The 19662-nt window shown below is 36.3% G+C and overlaps 1 protein-coding gene across 3 annotated transcripts in view; it reads right to left on the bottom strand.

Annotated features, from left to right (window-relative positions):
• ANO3 (anoctamin 3) overlaps positions 1–19662 on the bottom strand; it is a 426276-nt gene that overhangs the window by 129869 nt on the left and 276745 nt on the right. For all 3 annotated transcript variants that reach the window (XM_023239658.2, XM_023239659.2, XM_019812199.3), the window contains one exon: positions 2963–3121. In XM_023239658.2, the coding sequence (XP_023095426.1) occupies positions 2963–3121 (159 nt within the window). The remainder of the gene's footprint in view (positions 1–2962; positions 3122–19662) is intronic.

Below are 19662 nucleotides of genomic sequence, written 5' to 3'. Positions count from 1 at the left end.
CACTAGAAAAATACAACATTCTTTAAAGAACACTTAAGAAAAGCATTCAAGGAAAGAAAAGTTGCCAGGGATAAAGAAGGGCATCACATAGTGATAAAGGAGCCGGTTCTCCGAGAAGACACAACCATCCTTAACGTGTATGTAGCAGATAAGAATGCCAGATTATGTGAGGCAAAAACTGACGGAACTGCAGGGAGAAACAAATGAATTACTATTACAGGTGGAGACTTCAACACTTCTGTATCAGAAATACACAGATCCAACAGGCAGAAGACCAGTAAGGAAATAGTTGAACTCAGTAACACCATCAATCAACTATTGCTGTAATTGACATCTATAATTGTAATTGACATCTATAGATTCCTTTATCCAACAACAAGAGAATGTACATTTTTCTCAAACTCACATGGACCATTCAAGAAGATTAATTATTCTGGGCCATAAAACACATCTTAACAAATTTAAAAGAAGAGAAACCATCCAGTGTCTGCTCTCAGACCACACTGGAATTAAGCTAGAAACCAATAACAGAAAGATAACTGGAAATTCCCAAAATATATGCAGATTAAATGACATTCTTACAAATGACACATAGGACAAATATGAAAGCTCCAGAGAGGAAAAATAACTTTCTACTACATGAAAATAAAAACATAATTTATCTAAGTTTAAATTATGTAAACTTTAAGTATAGTGAAAGTGATTAGGGGTAAATTTATAGCATTAACTGCATATATTAAAAAAAAAGAAAGGTTTAAAGTTAATCATCTAAGTTTTCATTTTAAGAAACTAAAAAAAGAAAGAGCGACTTAAATCCAAAGTAAGCAGAAGAAAAGAATAAGAGCATACTATAACATTATGGTCAACAATATTTCAATAAAATAGAATTCTTTCATAAATCAATAAAATTGAAAACAGAAAAAACAACAGAAAAAAATTGATGAAACGTTTGGTTCTTTGAATAGATCAGTAAATCAATAAGCCTCTAGTCAGCCTAGTAAGAAAAATAGAAGACACAAATCATCCATATCAGAAATGAAAGAGGGGACTGCGCTATAACTAAAAGATTAATAAAGGAATACTATGGTTAACTCTATGCTCACATTTGACAGCCTAGATGAAATGAGCCAATTTATTTAAAGACATAATCTGCCAAAACTCACATGCAAACAATACACAACCTGAATAGATGTGTATCTATTAAATAAACTGAATCATTAACTAATAACTTTCCCAAACGGAAAGCACCAGGCTCTGATGGGTACACTGATGATTTCTACCAAACATCTAAGGAAGAAATTGTGCCAATTTTCTACAATCTTTTTCAGAGTATAGAAGTAGAGGGGAAACTTCCTAACTCATTCTATGAGGCCAGCACTATTACCAAAATACAAAGGCACTCCAAGAAAAAAAGACAAAAACAAAACAAAAACAAAAACAAAACAAAACAAAACAAAAAACTACAGGCTAATATCTTTCATGAACATGCATGCAAAATTCTTCAATAAAATATTAGGAAAGAGAACCCAACAATGTATAAAAAGAACTATATACCACAACCAATTGGGATCTATCCTAAGTATGCAAGGCTGGTTCAACATTTGAAGATCAATTAATAACTATAAAAAAATAACTAGTGAGCTTCTACTCTGTGAAAGACAATGTCAAAGGAAGTGATAAAACAAGCAACAAACTGAGAAAATACTTGCAAAAGACACATCTGATGAAGAACTGCTATTCCAAAATATACAAAGAACTCTTAAAACTCAACAATAAGAAAACAAACAACTCAATTTAAAAATAAGCCAAAAGTCTTAACATACACCTCACCAAGAAAGATACATAGATGGCAAATAAGCATAATAAAAGATGCTCTACTTCATACACCATCAGGAACACGCAAATAAAAAAATGAGCTTACCACTAGACACCCATTAGAACGGCCAATATCCAGAATACTGACAACAGCAAATGCTGGTGAGGAATTGGACAACAGGAACTCTCATTTATTGCTGGTGGGAGTGCAAAATGGTATAGCCATTTGGGAAGACATTATGAAGGTTTCTTGCAAAAATGAACATACTCTTAGCATATGATCCAGCAATCCACTCCTTGATATTTACTCAAAGTTGAAAATTTCTGTCCATGTACAAACCTGCACTAGGATGTTTAAAGCAGCTTTATTCATAATTACCCAAACTTGGAAGCAACCCAGATGCCCTTATACAGGCGAATGAATAGGGTGGCAGAGAGATGTATAGGCAGAACACATGGGATTTTTAGGGCAGTAAAAATACTTTGCATAATTCTATAGGGTGGATACATGTTACATTTTCCCAAACCCACATAATGTACAACATCAAGAGCAAACACTAATGTAAACTATGGACTCTGGATGACAATAAGGAGTCTATGTAGGTTCATCAATTATAACAAATGCACCACTCTGGTGGGAGATGTTGATAATGGGAGATGGTGTGTGGGGGCAGGAGCTATATAGGACATCTCTGTACCTTCCTCTCAATTTTGCTGTGATCTAAAACTACCCTAAAAAATGAAGTCTGAAAAAAAAAATAAAAGCATTAAAAAAAAAGGATTGAGAAGCAAATCATTCATTCCAATATTGAAACCCAGACATTAACAGCTTGGCACTCTTTTCTTTTAACATTTTTCTTTTCATAGGGTTTTCTATACTTTATATAGGTATAATTATTCTTTCTTCAATTTTTAAAACTGTAAAAATAGTTATGCCCTTTGAAAAATATTTAAATTTACGGAAATGTATAAGTAAAAAAGGAATACATATTTAAGTGGGACTGTACATATGTATTTCTTTTATGTGGGAGAAAATAACTATACATTTTATAAAGCCATGTGGTATACACTTCCCATATTAAAACATATGAGATTATATCTCTTCCAGCATATTTTACCACACAAGTAGTGTTATCAAAGCACCTACCTCCTTTTCCAACATCAGGCCTTCGGCTCTGAGGTTCTTTTCAAATGTGTTTCTTTTGTCATATTGTATATTTGACTTTCTATACACCAGGATGTAATCAATCCGTTTTTTGCCATCTTTGAATAGAAGTCCACTGGATGCTATGTAATTCATGTCATTCTGCAAACAAAGCAATGACTGTTAATAGTGTAGGCTAGACAAACACACCGTTTTGGTCTCAGTCACTTTGGTTTGGATACTGGCGCTCCAAAAGCAAAAATGTGTTTTTACATTCCAGTTATGAGATATGGGAAAGTTGATTAAAGAAAGTCTGAAGTCTGTAATAGGAGACAAGTTAGCAAGCGATGTTCTACAATTTGAAATTAGGCAGTCTGATACCAGACCCTGGGTTCTCTGACGCTGGCATCGAAATGCATATAGTAAGTTTTATTTAGTAAGGTCCTGTAAAAATAATATCAGCTAGCATATGCTGAGTATTTATTTATTCAACATCAGGCTCAGACATAAGTGCCTTACATGTTTGATCTTTTTTAATACTTACAACTCCCATTGCAAAAATTAAGACATTAAGTCTTAACATAAGTACTGAAGCCAACATAATTTCCAATATTAAATAATATTCAGATAGGTATAATTTTCTAAAGCTCTGTTCAACAACACTGAACTGAAAATAATTCCTGAGCTGCTTGCTCCAGAGATACTTGTCCAGTGGATATAAAACTGTGATCCAACTAAGACAGCTTACTTATCAAGCTTAATCACTTGCTTATCAAAACTGTTGTATGGCCCTCACCTTGCTCTGCCCATTCGCCCAAGCTATTTTTTATAGACTGGCAATTTTCCACCAAATGCCTGCCCTGCAAGATACACCTTGCATGATAGTTGAGACACCTGAGTGATCCTCCACATCATAAATTACAGCATTTAACTGCTTTCCTCAAGACCCTTCAAGTTCCTTCACACTTACTAACTCCTAACATGTTATATGACACGAAACCATTTATTATCTTTTGTTTGCCATCTGCCTGATCAAGGATTGTTTACTGTTTTGTCTCAGATTATTCCAGACATCTCACCCCAAATCAGATACATAGTGGGCATCAATAAATATTTGTGGGAGGAAGAAAGGAAGGCAACATCCATAAACCTGTGTGTCCAGGTAAGGCTGACCTCAAGAATAGAAAACCAAGAAGAGATCATATTGACACATCTCCTCCTCTCGCCTCCAGTATTTACAACAAATCAAATTAAAACAGGTTAAGATAAATAATCACAAAATTACAGCAGAACTGATAGCCATGGTGTGCCCTTTGTTTTATACCTACCATCCACTGCCTCCAGACATCTTCATGGTAATTTCAACAAGGACTGGGCTAAAATAAAATCATATACAAATTTCCTTCTTCATTTTCTTTTGCATAAAGTATACCACCCTCTCCAGTTGATCATTTAAAGATTTTTTAATGTTTATTTATTTTGAGAGAGAGATAGAGAGAGGGAATGAGCAGGGGAAGAGCAGAGAGGGAGGGAGAGAGACAACATCCCAAGCGGGCTTTGTTTGCACTGTCAGCACAAAGACGGATGGGGGCTTAAACTCATGAACCTTGAGACCATGACCTGAGCCAAAATCAAGACTGAGACATTTGACTGACTGAGCCACCCAGGTGGACCTCCAGTTCATTATTGAGTGTCTTCTGATTTCTATGATATTAAAAACATATTTAATCCTAGGCGAAGGCAAGAGTCCTTCAGTGAGAAGACCTGGAAGTAAATGATGGGTTGGTAGGAAAAGTGTGAGGAGACAAGATAGTATTAAATCAATTTTATGTGCTTTTCATATTTTAAGAGCAGCATAGACTGAAAGTGGAACTCTGATAGTTATTGTTACCCATTGTTCTAAGTCTAAGCAAAACAAATGCTAAACTCTCCCAGAGAAACAGCTGTTTTACCATTAAAAAATCGCCATTTTTTTTTCACAATAAGTGACCTTAGGCATTATTCCCAACTTTTTTGTTTCTGAAAAATGTGTTCACAATCAAACTATATTAACTAGAATTCTAATTTATTGTCTAATTATTTTATGAATTCTAAATTATTAGACGAGTTCTACCAGGCAGAATGAAAAATAGCTATAGAAATGGTCATACAGAAGCATGGTGAGATTTGGAAATATCTCCTGAATTATGTTTAAAAAAACATTGTATAGGCTCTATAAAATTTTAAGTTTATGAGTTTATATTTTATTTTAATACATATATGGCACCCATTAACCAAGATGCTGATTAACCTGCTCAAATCTGTTGCTTAAAAGCAGAACTGACAGGAAATTTATTATACATCATTGTGTTTAGTCACCAAAAGAACAACTTCTTTAATTGTTTGAAATCATAAGGGTTGTTTGAACATGAAATCAAGACTCCTCTCTTAAGTTACCTGGAATAGTGAAGTGCTTTCCAATTACAATGCAGAATGAATTTAATTTAGAAACAGAGTTTTCATGTTTATTATTCCCAGAAGATAGAATAAAACTAGTTTTGCTCAGAGAACCTGGGATGCTGATCATCCATCAGGCACCTTATCTTTCAACAGTGTTGAAAACAACTTAATTATGTAATGCATTGCAAACCATAAAGCTCAGGTACTTTCAGCAAAGCTGGTCTTCCTAAAGAGTATCCCAAAAATATGCATGTTATGGCTCACGTGGAGAAAGAACCCTTTGCAAAGATTTTAGCACATTTGCAAAACAGCAATAGAAGTCTGCCTATTTGCATGAAAACACATTTTTTGAGAATTTTTCAAATAAAATTATGGTAGTAACTATTTGTGACCTGCATATGTTTTCCAGGATTTATTCTTTTCAATCTAACAAGCATTCATCGAACACCTATTGTGTGCTATGTACTGTGTTAAACTCGAGGGATAAAAATAAGAGGACACAAAAGACTTTTAGGGATTTTATCCTGCCTGGGGAGTAGTAGGCATGTAATTGTTTAGTTACAATGTTATCTAATATGTGCAGGAATATGTGCAGGAATATGTGCAGGAATGTAATTGTTTAGTTACAATGTTATCTAATATGTGCAGGAATAGAGTTGAAGAATGTCCAGGTATACCAGAGGAAGACTTATTAACAGGTGCCAGTAGCCACTAAGGATCCTGTTATCTTGGGGAGTTTACCACAGTCCTCTGTCAGGCAGATATAAAATTAGGTCAGGTCATTAATCTGTAAGTGATTGCTGACTGATTACATGTTAACCATACACTTGAGTTAGTAAGATGCAGTATGATACACTGGTTAAGGTACTGATTTCTGCATTAGACAGACTGGTGTTTTGATTAACTGTGTTCGTAGACATGTTACTTAATCTCACTGCTCAGCGTCAGTTCCCACAGCTTTTAAGCAAATATAATAATATTATCAACAGTATAAGATTATTGTTACGACTAAATGAGATAATGCACAGACAGCAGTCTCAACGTTGTCTGACCTTGTGAGATCAAAAAAGTCAGTTCTTGTCACGAAAAATAAGATAAAATTTGTATGCTCCCTTTCTTTCTCTCAAAATAAATAAAGATTAAAAAAACAATGAAATTTATTTTTGCTTTATACTAATGATGAGTATTTGGGCTATTCATTTCCAGTCTTGCCTATTTTTAATAAACATTCATGTGTATATCTTGCAATAGATGTGTGCATACATTTCTGTCAGTATGTACCTAGGACAAAATTGCTGATTCCCAGGAAAAGTTTGTTTTCAACCTTAGCAGTATGCCAGTCTTAACTTAGAATGAAGTTTGTTGTATACAGGCTTTATTTCAATTTATGGTGTCTTCAAAAATTTTTTCTTTAATCATTATTTATTTTTCAGAGAGAGAGAGACAGAGTGTGAGCAGGGGAGGAACAGAGAGAGAGGGAGACACAGAATCCAAAGCAGGTTCCAGGTTCTGAGCTGTCAGCACAGAGACGGACGCAGGGCTCAAACTCACGAACTGTGAGATCCTGACCTGAGCCAAAGTTGGACGCTGAACTGACTGAGCCACCCCAGGTGTCTTGTAAGATGCCTTTTCTGGTGTCTTTCAAGATTTCATGGAACATGTCTCTGTACAGATGGACTCTTCTTGATTACAAAGTCCTGGTCTATGCTTTAAAAATTGACTTAGTTTGCTATACTCTGGCATAAGACAGTACAGTATGCATGGGAGCCAGTACCTGCTCCCACCTGTAACAGTCTTTTTATCCAAATTCTGCTATTTAGAATGCAACCAATTACTGCCATGTCCTTTTACTGGCTATTTCTGATTCTGTTTGGATTGAGAGAAAGGGAGAGGGAGAGGGAGAGGGAGAGGGAGAGGGAGGGAGAGAGAGAGAGAGAGAGAGAGAGAGAGAGAGAGAGAGAGAGAGAGCCACGGGTGGGCAAGGCAGTGGGAGCAGGCAGGACTCTGGCTTGCTCACAAGATTGCCATTGTTGAGAAGGGCAGTGGATGCTTAGTTTCCTTGGCTGTGTGGCTCCGGCAGCCCAACGTTGAGGACCAATGACGGGCCAGGTTAGCCCAACTCTCCACTGTCATTTGGGGACCCATCAGGCTGTCTTCAGGCCAAATGACTGTGTTTCACACTTGTGTTTCATCTTTTCCCACCAAATCTTCAAATAATGAAAATCTTTTCCATTGGGTTTCAGCAGTGGTGTTTGTTTTTGCATTTCTGTATCCTTTTTTGGCAATCATTGATGGGAAATTGGGAAATGACAGTCTAGATGTCAATAGTCTGATGCCATATTTTACTCAGAAGTTCCGGCTTTACCCTCCTTAATTAGAGAAAAATCCAAATAGCCTCAGTATGTAACTACCATTCATTTCACAGTTAAAGCCATTGTTCACAATAGCTCGTTTTGTTGGCCTTACTTATTATACAGAAAAGAAGAGGTTTTAATCTTTTTTTTCAGTTCCAGACAAATGAGAAACAGTTTTGTCAAGAAAGTCACATACTTACAACAATAAAAGCAATCTCTGTTAAAATAAACTAACAGAAAATACACCATGCACTGTAGGTCAGAAGAAATCCTGCACGTGAGTAGAAATTTACTAAGTGCTGCTGAATTAATACAAATTCTGGCTTTTCTGTCGTAAAAATTTTCCATTTTAAAATGATACTTAACAGGAGAAGAATGCTCTCGTTTTCTAAGTGTCCTTGGGGATAAAAAGTATATTAATACATATATATTTTAATGCACCTCGCTTAACTTAAAACATGTCAGAAATGTAATTACTATGCAAACTTTCCTATGCAAATAATCTTTAATTATGAGTCATAGGAATACCAAAAAAATCAGACTTCAATGCTACACAGTGGCTTTCACTGTGGATAAGAATCTGGCCAGGCTTATTGCCCACTTAACAGAATGCCAACCCTCTTGCTAGTCCACATCATCTTTAGAAATACAAATATTAGGGGCATCTGGGTGGCTCAGTTGGTTAAGCCTACGACTTTGGCTTGGGTCATGTTCTTGAGGTTTGTGGGTTCTAGCCCCAGGTTGGGCTCTGTGCTGACAGCTCGGAGCCTGGAGACTACTTCAGATTCTGTCTGTCTGTCTGTCTCTCTCTCTCTTTCTCTCTGCCTCTCCCCCAGTCATGCTCTGTCTCTCTTTCTCTCAGAAATAAACGTTAAAAAATAATTAAAAGTAATAAAAGAAATAAAAAGAAATACAAATATTTTCTGTGCTGACGGCTCAGAGCCCAGAGTCTGCTTCAGACTCTGTGTCTTCCTCTCTCTCTGCCCTTCTCCCCTCCAAAAAAGTAAATAAACATTAAAATAAAGTTTTTAAAAAAAGAAATACAAATATTCTCTAAATCAGTGACTCTGGAGTACCCTTATCAGATGGTAGATTGCATTCTAGCTCCTACTACACCTGGTGGAGAAAACTGCTTTTTAAAAAAATAATAACTAATAAATTAGTATTTAAAGAAATAACACTAACATGAGCTGAACAGAAACCAAGCACTGTTCTACACACTTTGCGTATGTTTACACATTTCATGCTCACAAAAACTGAGATAAGTACTGTTTTCCCCCCATTTCACAGATGCTGAAATTGAGGCAGATGGAAAGGTCCTGTGGTAGCCAAAGAGCACGTTATCCCATCTGGGATTTCCATAGCGATTCCCTTTGTCTCCCTATTCCTTGACACCAACTGGGTGTGTAAGCTGTGTGGCTCTGTGTAACCCCCAGATGAAGGAATGAGGTTTTGGGAAAGCAGGGAAGAGCCTCTTCTCTTTCAGGGAAGGGAGTAAACCACTGCCCCTTACCCTGACCTAGAGGCAGACACAGATGGATTGTGCAGCCTCACCTGCCCCCAGGAAACGTGACAGGTGGGACAAAGCCATTTGCCCTTTGTAGCTTCCAAAGGGCATACATATACACAACAGAAACTGAACAATAACAAAGCATACTACAGACATTCCAGATCATACTCCAATCTCAAGCTAGGTCTACTTCTCGAATTTCACTCTTCCAGGAAGACTTTTAGGCAAAGAGAGACACTTGGGAATGTGTAAGGACTAAAGAATGCCTGATCTTCCTGTTGCTGGGTGACTTCATAGCATCCAAAGTTTGGTGATTTGTTTTTAAATCATATAACGTTTTTTTTTCAGCTTCAAAGGTGACTGCATGGCCGAGTGAAAGGAGATCTGAGAAGTCTACATACTGTGCGATTCTAACTAACGGCATTCTGGAAAAGGCAAGACTATGAAGACAGCAAAAATCAGCGGTTGCCAAGGATAGGAGAGAGAGAGAGGGATGAGAGGCAGAGCACAGAGTATCCTCAGGGCAGTGAAATCACTCTCCGTGATACTATAGTGATGGATACATGTCATTATGCACTTGTCCTAATGCACAGAACGTACAGCAGCAGAGTGAACCCTGTTGTAAGCTATGGGTGATTATGATGTGTTAATGCAGGTTCGTAAACTATAATAAAGGTACCACTCTGGTAGGGGATGTTGATAATGGGAAAGGTTAAATGTATGGAGGCAAGGCTATATGGGAAATCTGTGACTTTCTGCTCAATTTTTCTGTGAACCTACAACTGTTCTAAAAAATAAAGTAATTTTAGGGGCGCCTGGGTAGCTCAGTTGGTTGAGCGTCCGACTTCAGCTCAGGTCATCATCTCGTAGTTTGTGGGTTCGAGCCCCACATCGGGCTCTGTGCTGCCAGCTTGGAGCCTAGGGCCTGGAGCCTGCTTCAGATTCTGTGTCTCCCTCTCTCTCTACCCCTTCCCCACTCATGCTCTGTCTCTCTCTGTCTCTCAAAAATGAATCAACGTTAAAAAAAAATAATTTTAAAAGTTTTTTAAAAGACTAAGTTAAGTGTCATAAACCTTACAAACTACCTTGTATCTCTTATTGTCATTTTCCCAGCAGTACTAAATGCACATGTGGTCTGAAAATATAGTAATAAACAAAGCAGAATGAGATTATATCCTGTAAGGCAGGTATAGTAAAGAAATTAATACAAGATGCAATAAAATTAAGGTGCAAAAAAAGTTTGGTGCCTTGGGAGAACATAAATAAAGGCCATTTCACATTATTAAAAGAGAAGCAGCCCCTTTCCTTTTCGTGAATAAAAAGAAAAATGGGATTTGAAGATAGGGCAATAAGATTCAAGTTGTGGATAGCAGTCACATTTTTTTTTTGCTATAAAAGGGGGTATAAATACCAGTAGTTCATACAGTTGTTGTAAAGTGAAAATTAAGTATGGTGATGTGCACACAAGACGGTCTCTTGTCCGTTTTAACATCTTATCATTGAATGTACACATAGGGCACTCGATAAATGCATGTTAAATGCAATGAGGCATAAATGACAGGAGTCAAATTTATTTAGAATATTACAGACATGTTGGGACGTCTGTGGCTCAGTCGGTTAGGCATCTGACTCTTGAATTCAGGTCAGGTCATGACCTCACGGTCTGTGAGATCAAGCTCTGCACTGGGCTCTGAGCTGACAGCGTGTACCCTGCTTGGGATTCTCTCTCTTCCTCTCTCTCTCTGCCCCTCCCCTCGTTCTCTCTCACAATGTGTTCTCTCCCTCTGTGTCAAAATAAATAAACATTAAAAAGAATGAAAATATTAGACATGTTTCTTATTACTATTATTATTATGTGATGTTATTAAGTGGGAATATAGAGGAGAGAGACGGAATTGTAAAGAGGGATCCCTCTGTGAAGCCAGGAAAGTATAAAAAAAAAGTTTTTCTTGGGAAACATAGCTTCTTAAAGTAAAGAGACTCATGAGATTAGGTCATTGTAATTATTGTCAAGCTAAATACTTGGAATTGTGTTGATACAGCATCTTGCTGGCTTAATTTTTATTGAATCGATTCAATTAATGCTTATGAATTATGCAAAAATAATTTACTCAAAACTTCGAATCTGTTTCAGTCAGTCAGAGCATATTGTTGATTATATTTGCCTGGCCTGCTGACAAGCACCTGCTGGGTATTTTAGCTAGATAAAGAATTTCCAGTTTGCTTCATTAATGGTACACCAAGCATTTACCGATGAGGCTGGATTTTAATGTATCAGAATACCATATTTTATGTATTAGTTATCTATTGTTGCACAAAATTACCACAGAGGCACCTGGGTGGCTCAGTCGATTAAGTGTCTGGCTCTTGATGTTGGCTCAGGTCATGATTTCTCAGTTCATGAGATCAAGCCCCACATCATGCTCTGTGTTAACAGTGTGGAGGCTGCTTGGGGATTTTTCTCTCTCTCTGCCCCTTCCCCACTTGTGCTCTCTCTCTCTCTCTCTCAAAATAAACTGTTTTTTTTTTTTTCAAATTAGTTAACATACAATGTAGCCTTGGCTTCAGGAATAGAACCCAGTGATTCATCTCTTAGATAAGACACCCAACGCTCATCCAGAAAAGTGCCCTCCTTAATGCCCATCACTTATTTAACCCACTCTCCCACACACCCACCCCCTTCAAGCAACTCTCAGTTTGCTCTCTGTACTTAAGAGTTTCTTATGGTTTGCCTCCCTCTCTGTTTTTATCTTATTTTTCCTTCTCTTCCCTTATGTTCATCTGTTGTGATTTTCAAATTGCATATATGAGTGAAATTATACATCTGTCTTTCTCTGATTGACTTGTTTTGCTTAGCATAATAGCCTCCAGTTCCATCCATGTTGTTGTAAATGGCAAGATTTCATTATTTTTCATTGCTGAGTAGTATTCCATTTTATATATGAACCATAACTGCTTTATCCATTCATCAAGTTGATAGAAATTTGGGCTCTTTTCATAAATTAGCTATTGTTGATATCGCTGGGACGCATGTGCCCCTGGAACACTAGGACGCATGTGCCCCTTCGAATCAGCATTTTTGTATCCTTTGGGTAAATTCCTAGTAGTGCAATTGCTGAGTCATAGGGTAGTTCTATTTTTAATTCTTTGAAGAAACTCCATACTGTTTTCCAGAGTGGCTACACCATTTTTAAAAAAATTACCACAAACTTAGGAGCTTAGAACAATGCGGATATATTATCATACATTCCCATGGATCAGGTGTTCAGGCAGAGCTTAGCTGGGTCCTTTGCTTACGCCACACAAAGCTTCAAGCAAGGTGTCAGTGGGGCTTTACTCTTATCTTAAGGCCTGACTAGGGAGAATCCACTTCCAAGATAACTCAGAACCTCCGCAGAATTCATTTCCTTGTGCTGGCTGTTAGCTGGAGGCCAACCTCAGCCCCTTGAAGCTTCCTACTGTTCTTTGACATTTGGGTATTCCCAACATGGCAATTAGTTCAGGAAACCAAAAAGAAGAGTCTCCAGAGTGAGTCTGAAAGCCAGACAGAGTTTTATGTAACGTAACATAATCAAAGACTTGATACCTCACCGCCTCTGCTTTATTCTAGTGTTTAGAAGAAAGTCATAGGGAAGAGGATTATGCAAGAGTATGAGTACCAGGAGGCAGAGATCATTGAGACCATCCTAGAGTCTGTCAAAGTAAGATGGATAAATTAGATAAAAATTAAATAAATTATTTAAAAGATTAAAAGTTGACTTTAAAAAGAAATCACAAGGGACACTATATAAATTAAATAAAAATTAAAGAACTTATTTAAATGATTAAAAGTTGACTTTAAAAAGAAATCATGAGGGTCTCAGTTGGTTGAGCATCCAACTTTGGCTCAGGTTATGATCTCATGGTTCCTGAGTTCAAGCCCTGCATCTGGCTCTCTGTTGCCTGTGCAGAGTCCCCTTCAGATCCTCTGTCCCCCGCTCTCTCTGCTTTTCCTTCTTTCTTTCCTTCTTCTCTCTCTTAAAAATAAACAAACATTAAAAAATAAAAAGAAAGAAATCATGAAATACTGTATGAGAGAAGGAAGGCTTATAGTCTCACTCACCAAACTCCTCAATAGAATAACCGGGGGAATAACATATCAGTTTGGAAAATGTCACAACAGAGGACACTAAAAAGGAAAAAAGGAAGAAAAGAAAAGAATCTGGGTTTACTCATACTTCTATCCTTACTGCTATGGCCTCAGACAATTGGCGTTTCCTCTCTCAATTCCCCACCATGAATCAAGGAGGGGTGCTCTAACAAACAGATAAAGGGCGTTTATGGCTCTGACATTCCATGACATTTTTCTTTTCCCCAAATATTTCTCCAAGAAGCTATTTTCTAAGACCCCTAAAGTTTTTTCAACGAACTTTGGCTAGGGTTTTTATTTCTGTGCAGAATTATACATAAATATCTGGCAGCTTAATTCACTCCTTAAAGTGCTTCAAAGGTCTTTTCAGAAAAAACTGTAAATGACAACTGAGACCTATTTTACCTGAGTAAGCATGTTTGACAACGTGAAGGAGAAAATAAGAGATAGGTCTTCTCTTACTCCAAAATGAAAAGTGGTCTCCAATCTAACTCAAGGTTACCAAATTTCATAAATCAACTGGAACACAAAGCCCATACTTTAGAAGATGGCACTCTTTTTGACCTTTGTAATAATGTCTAAAGGGGAAAATGAAGAGATGTAAAGTACCACCAGTAAAAACCTAGCACCAAGTTTTAGAAGTAGGGCACAAAAACAGAAAATCAAGGTTGTGATTCCCGCAATATGGCCAACAACATAATTTCAAAACCCTTATGTCATAAAACACCTAGAAGTGATAGATAAAATAAAATGTATGCCTGTTGAAATTCCAGAGGAATTAGCAGGAAAATATGTATAACTCTAGCTTCAAGGTAGGAAAAAAAGTAGAAAACCATAACACATGCTGGCAAGTCAATAGTGTGGCTGCTCTGGGTAAAGATATAGAAATCAATTAAAAAAACCCAAAAAACAAAAAAACAAAAATAGTGGACACAAACACTGATAAATTTAAAAATAAAACTTCTAAATAACTAATAAGCTAAAGAAATAGAATTCAATAAAGCTAGAAAAGAAAGTGAAGATACATGTGCTTCAGTAAGCAATGCTGATTTAGATAAATTACATAACCATGTAATAACATTATTGTACTTTAGACTGTATTCAAACATAAGTTCTAGTTCAGAAATAAACCCATAAATTTATGGTCAATTGACTTTCAACAATTGCCAAGGAAATTCAATGGGGGAAAAATGGCCTTTTCAACAAATGGTGCCTGAACAACTGCATGTCCATTTGCAAAAGAGGTTGGATCCCTATCTTAAACCATACACAAAAGTTAGCTCAAAATGGATCATCATAAACCTAAGTGTAACAAGGAAAACTGTACAATTATTAGACTAAAACATATGTATCAATATGGGGGGACCCTGAGTTAGGTAATGATTTCTTAAATACAACACCAATAGCAGAATGATGAAAGAAAGAAAGAAAGAAAAAAAGACAGGACTATATCAAAATTAAACACCTTTGTGTTCCAAAAAAATATGCCATTAAGAAAGTGAAAAAGCAAACCACAGAATGGAAATAATATTTTTTAAATTTTTTTTTTCAACGTTTATTTATTTTTGGGACAGAGAGAGACAGAGCATGAACGGGGGAGGGGCAGAGAGAGAGGGAGACACAGAATCCGAAACAGGCTCCAGGCTCTGAGCCATCAGCCCAGAGCCTGACGCGGGGCTCGAACTCACAGACCGCGAGATCGTGACCTGGCTGAAGTCGGACGCCTAATCGACTGCACCACCCAGGCGCCCCGGAAATAATATTTTTTAAAAAGCTATCTGAAAAGGGACTTGTATTCATAATATATTAATAACTCAACATTAAAAACACAAATAATCCAGTTAAAATGGATAAAAATCTTGATATAGATTTCTTCAAAGAAGATTTTAAAAAAGGCCAACAGGCACATTTGACAGCTTTCAACAAAATGAAGATATTAGGGGAACAGAAATCAAAACCACAATGAAAAACCATTTCACACCCATTATGATGGCTACAATCAAAACAACAAACATTAAAACAGTATTGGCAAGATTACGGAGAAATTGGAACCCTTGTATATCACTGGTGGGGATGTAAAATCGTGAAGAAGCTTTGGAAAACAGTTTGGCAATTACTCTTAATGTTGGACATAGAGCTACCAAATCATCAATTTCACTCCCAGGTATATACCCAGGAGGATACATCCACACAAAAACTTGTACATAAATATTCACAGCAGCATTATTCATAATAGTAAAAAAAAAGCAATTTAATGTCTGCTTGATAAATACATAAATAAAATGTGATATTGTCCATAAAATGGAATATTATTTGGCATTAAAAATGAATTAAATAGTGATACATGCTACAACATAGAAGAACCTACAACATAATATAATATTATACAAAGTGAAGGGGCACCTGGGTGGCTCAGTCGGTTAAGCGTCTGACATTGGCTCAGGTCATGATATCACAGTTCAAGCCCCGCATCAGGCTTTGTGCTGACAGCTCAGAGCCTGGAGCCTGCTTTGGATTCTGTGTCTCCCTCTCTCTCTGCCCCTCCCCACTCACTCTCTGTATCTCTCTCAAAAAAATAAATGATAAACATTAAAAATTTTTTTTAATTAAAAAAATATACAAAGTGAAGAAAGCTAGTCACAAGAGACCATATATTACATGATTCCATTTATATGAAATTCTATACTAGACAAATAAATACAGAATATAGATTAATCATTTCCTAGGGTTGGAGGAGTGGGTGGAATGGAAAATAATTGCTAATGGGTACAGATTTTTTTGGGGTATAGGTTTTCATCTTTAAAAAAATATTTTAAATGGATATTATGGTGATGGCTGCACAACCCTATGAATATATTAAAAATCACCAAACTGGACAGTTTAAATGGGCAATGAATGTATGGTACATGAATTTTTTCTCAATGAAGTTCTAAAAATCAATTACAGATGAATTATTGATAGTAAAATGAACAAGAATATATATACCTTCTAGAAGCTGACATAGGAACTCACAGGAGGTGAATAATTCTTAAATAGGATTCAAAAAGAAAATGATGCATAAATTTGCCTGTGTTACATTTAAAAGCAAGACTGAGTATTGTGAAAATGCCCATTATCTCACATTCACTATAAGTTGGTATCATTTAGTTGAAGATTTCAACATAGTTTTGTGTAAATGTATGCAACATAACAAACTAATCCTTCTACTATATGGAATATCAAAGTGCCTTTGATAGGAAAATCTTGAAAAAGAACTAGGTACATGGGCTTGTCCTTCAAAATGCCAATATTTATTACAATTCTATGGTGATTAAGGCAGCAGGATGTTCATGAAGGAATAAGCAATATAAAAGAAAAATAGATATCCCAGAAAAAGACCTACATATACAGAACTGAGATGAAATTACATATCTATATACTACTCTTGGATAGGGTAGGCGAGTCATTTACTGGCACTGAAAAAGTCAGCTATTTTCTTGGAAAGATACCATATACCAATAAGAAAAACTAAAGAATTTAAAGACAAATGTGAAAAGCAAAATTTTAAAACTTTTAGAATAAAATGGAGGAGGCTATTTTGATGATTGTAGTAGACAAGCAGTTTTGTTCATGTGTTTGTGTTTACCATGAATAAAAGCTTTTGGCTGGTAAGAAGGTGAAACTATGATTAATTAGACTACATTCAAATAAAACCTTTGTATATTAAAAGATCGTAGAGACTGTGGTAAGCTTTAATTAGAAGATATTTTTCATGAACACAACAAATAAAGGATTAGTCTCCAGGATATATTAATAATGCCTCTAAATCAATAAGAAAAGAAAAATAATACAACAGGAAAAAAAAAAGTGATGCTATTAATAGGCATTAAACAAGAGAGGAGCTGTTGAAATTTCAAAAAAGCAGATACATTACATATTTCTTCACAGTTTAAAAATCTGAAAAACAATATTCAATACTGTCTAAGGATATATCATGTATAGTAAATGTAGAAAACTATAAGAAAGCTAATCAGCAAAATTAGAAGAGTGGTTATACTGACACAAATTGGGGAAAAGGATCAGGCAGTGTTACATGGGAGTCTTCAATTCTGTCTGTAATAATTTATTCTGAAACAAACATGGCAAGCAATTCAGATCCAGTAAAGCTCAGTATTGGACATAGCTAAATATAGTCTAATAATACAAATTTCAATACGCTTGGAATATTCATAAAATAGTGATTCAAAAGATCAACATTGCTGTTGACATTTGAAATCAACAATCTGGGATTATATATTTGCTTATCAATTAAAATCTTATTTATAACTCAAGCCTCAGTTTCCTCATCTGTGTAACAGGGACAATAATAACCTGGCATGAGTATTTTAAGAATTAAATGCATGAAACACTCTGCAACAGGGGTGCCTGGCTGGTTCAGTCAGTTAAGTGTCTGACTCTTGATTTAGGCTCAGGTCATGATCTCATGGTTTGTGGGTTCAAGCTCACATTGGGCTATGTACCAACAGCTCAGAGAGTGCTTAGGATTCTCTCTCTCCCTCTCTCTCTGCCCCTCCCCAATTTACGTTCTAAATCTCTCTCAAAATAAATAAATAAACATTAAAAAGGAAAAAAAAACATTCTGTGACACATAAAATGGCACACCCTATAGTTACTATAATCAAAAACCTTTGAACTTATAAAATTCCAATTTTAATCATGGTCACTAAGCTACATACCCCCTTCAGTCAACTACACTTGTGTCTACATTATGATTTTTAAAAAATGAAATATGGTAAAATTACCTTATCAGAGATATTAAACTGAACATATTTGATCATTGGTGGTTCAGAAGGAATTCTATGAGGTCTCTTTAAAGAAAACCACAGGCTCAAAATGGCATAAGTTAGGTTAAGTTGCCAAGTCAGTAAACCAAGACTTATTACCTTATTAACTGCTATTTTACCCACCTCAGCAATTAATTTAGCCAGTTAACATGAGGTTTTCCTGGTCAACACAAGGCAATTTATTGATAGCCCTTTTTATTCCCCTTGGGAGGGTGACCTTGCCTAAAACAGTGGATTCTTTGTTAATAATTTTCCTTTTCTCCATTCCTTCTCTACCTTTAAAAACCTTTCCTTTTCTGTAGCCCTCTGCACCTCCCCTCTACTTGCTAAAGAGGAAGCTGCTCAATTCATGAGTAGATGAATATAAAGCCAATTAGAGCTTCAGAATGTACTTGGTTGAATATTTGTTATATAACACAGGTCTCAGGGGGCATCATTAGAAACAAATGATCACCTCAGAGCTCACATGCTGAAGAGATGCAAACACTGTCCATCTCATGTCAGCCACCTACGACAACTTAACACATAAACTCTACTTAAATCCAGCCTGAAGTTATTCTGCACTCTGCCAGCCATCAGTTGGAAATTAAAAAACAGAAGCAAAAACCACTGAAGAATTTACTGAAAGTATGAGAATGAAAATTTTGACTAAAAGATCTAATTTTATTATTTATTTATTCATTCATTCATTCATTCATTCATTCATGGAGAGAGGGATTACACAAGAGGCAGGAGAGTGGAAGAGGGGCAGAGGAAGAGAGAGAGAGAATCTTAAGCAGCCTCCACTTCCAGTGCAGAGCCAGATGCTGGCTCAATCTCAGGACCTTGAGATCATGACCTGAACCAAAATCAAGAGTTGGGTGCTTAACCGACTGAGTTACTCAGTAGTCCCCAGATCAAATTTTAAATGCAAAACAAAATCAAATTCCATTTCATTGTAAAGGGTTTGAAAAAAGTCAGTAATATCAATGCATTGCTTGCTATCATGAATGCTATATTCTTCCTTACAGAGCTCTCACAAAACAAAACAAGAATATTCATAATAAAGGGGCACCTGATGATTTCCAACATGTGTTTAGGGAAATGATTTAAAATATTGGTAATCTCACAAGCCCAATGGAAATATTCTTTAAAATGCTGCACTATTTCTAGTCTGGAGGATCAACCTTTCCCACAAAAACAAGCAAACATGCAAAGCAAAAACCTTAAAAAGGATCAAAGAATTCACAAGGTAGTGAGGAATTGCTGGGTCAAGTTCAGAACAGAATAGAAATCAGAAATGGAGAGGTAAGGTGCATATCTGAGCACTTAGTCATTTCTACTCTCAAGGACATGTTGGTTGGCTTTTGTATTAGCACTTTTCTGTGTGCAGTCACTATGGGTACAAAGGTGAATAAACCAAACAACCTAGTGTGTCCAAGATATTTTTAGGACACATCAGTAGTAAA

The sequence above is a fragment of the Felis catus genome, chromosome D1 (genome assembly GCF_018350175.1).
Source record: "Felis catus isolate Fca126 chromosome D1, F.catus_Fca126_mat1.0, whole genome shotgun sequence".
NCBI classification, from domain to species: Eukaryota; Metazoa; Chordata; class Mammalia; order Carnivora; family Felidae; genus Felis; species Felis catus.
The sequence above is the reverse complement of the archived record's forward strand: the minus strand, read 5'-3'. Positions and strand labels throughout refer to the sequence as shown.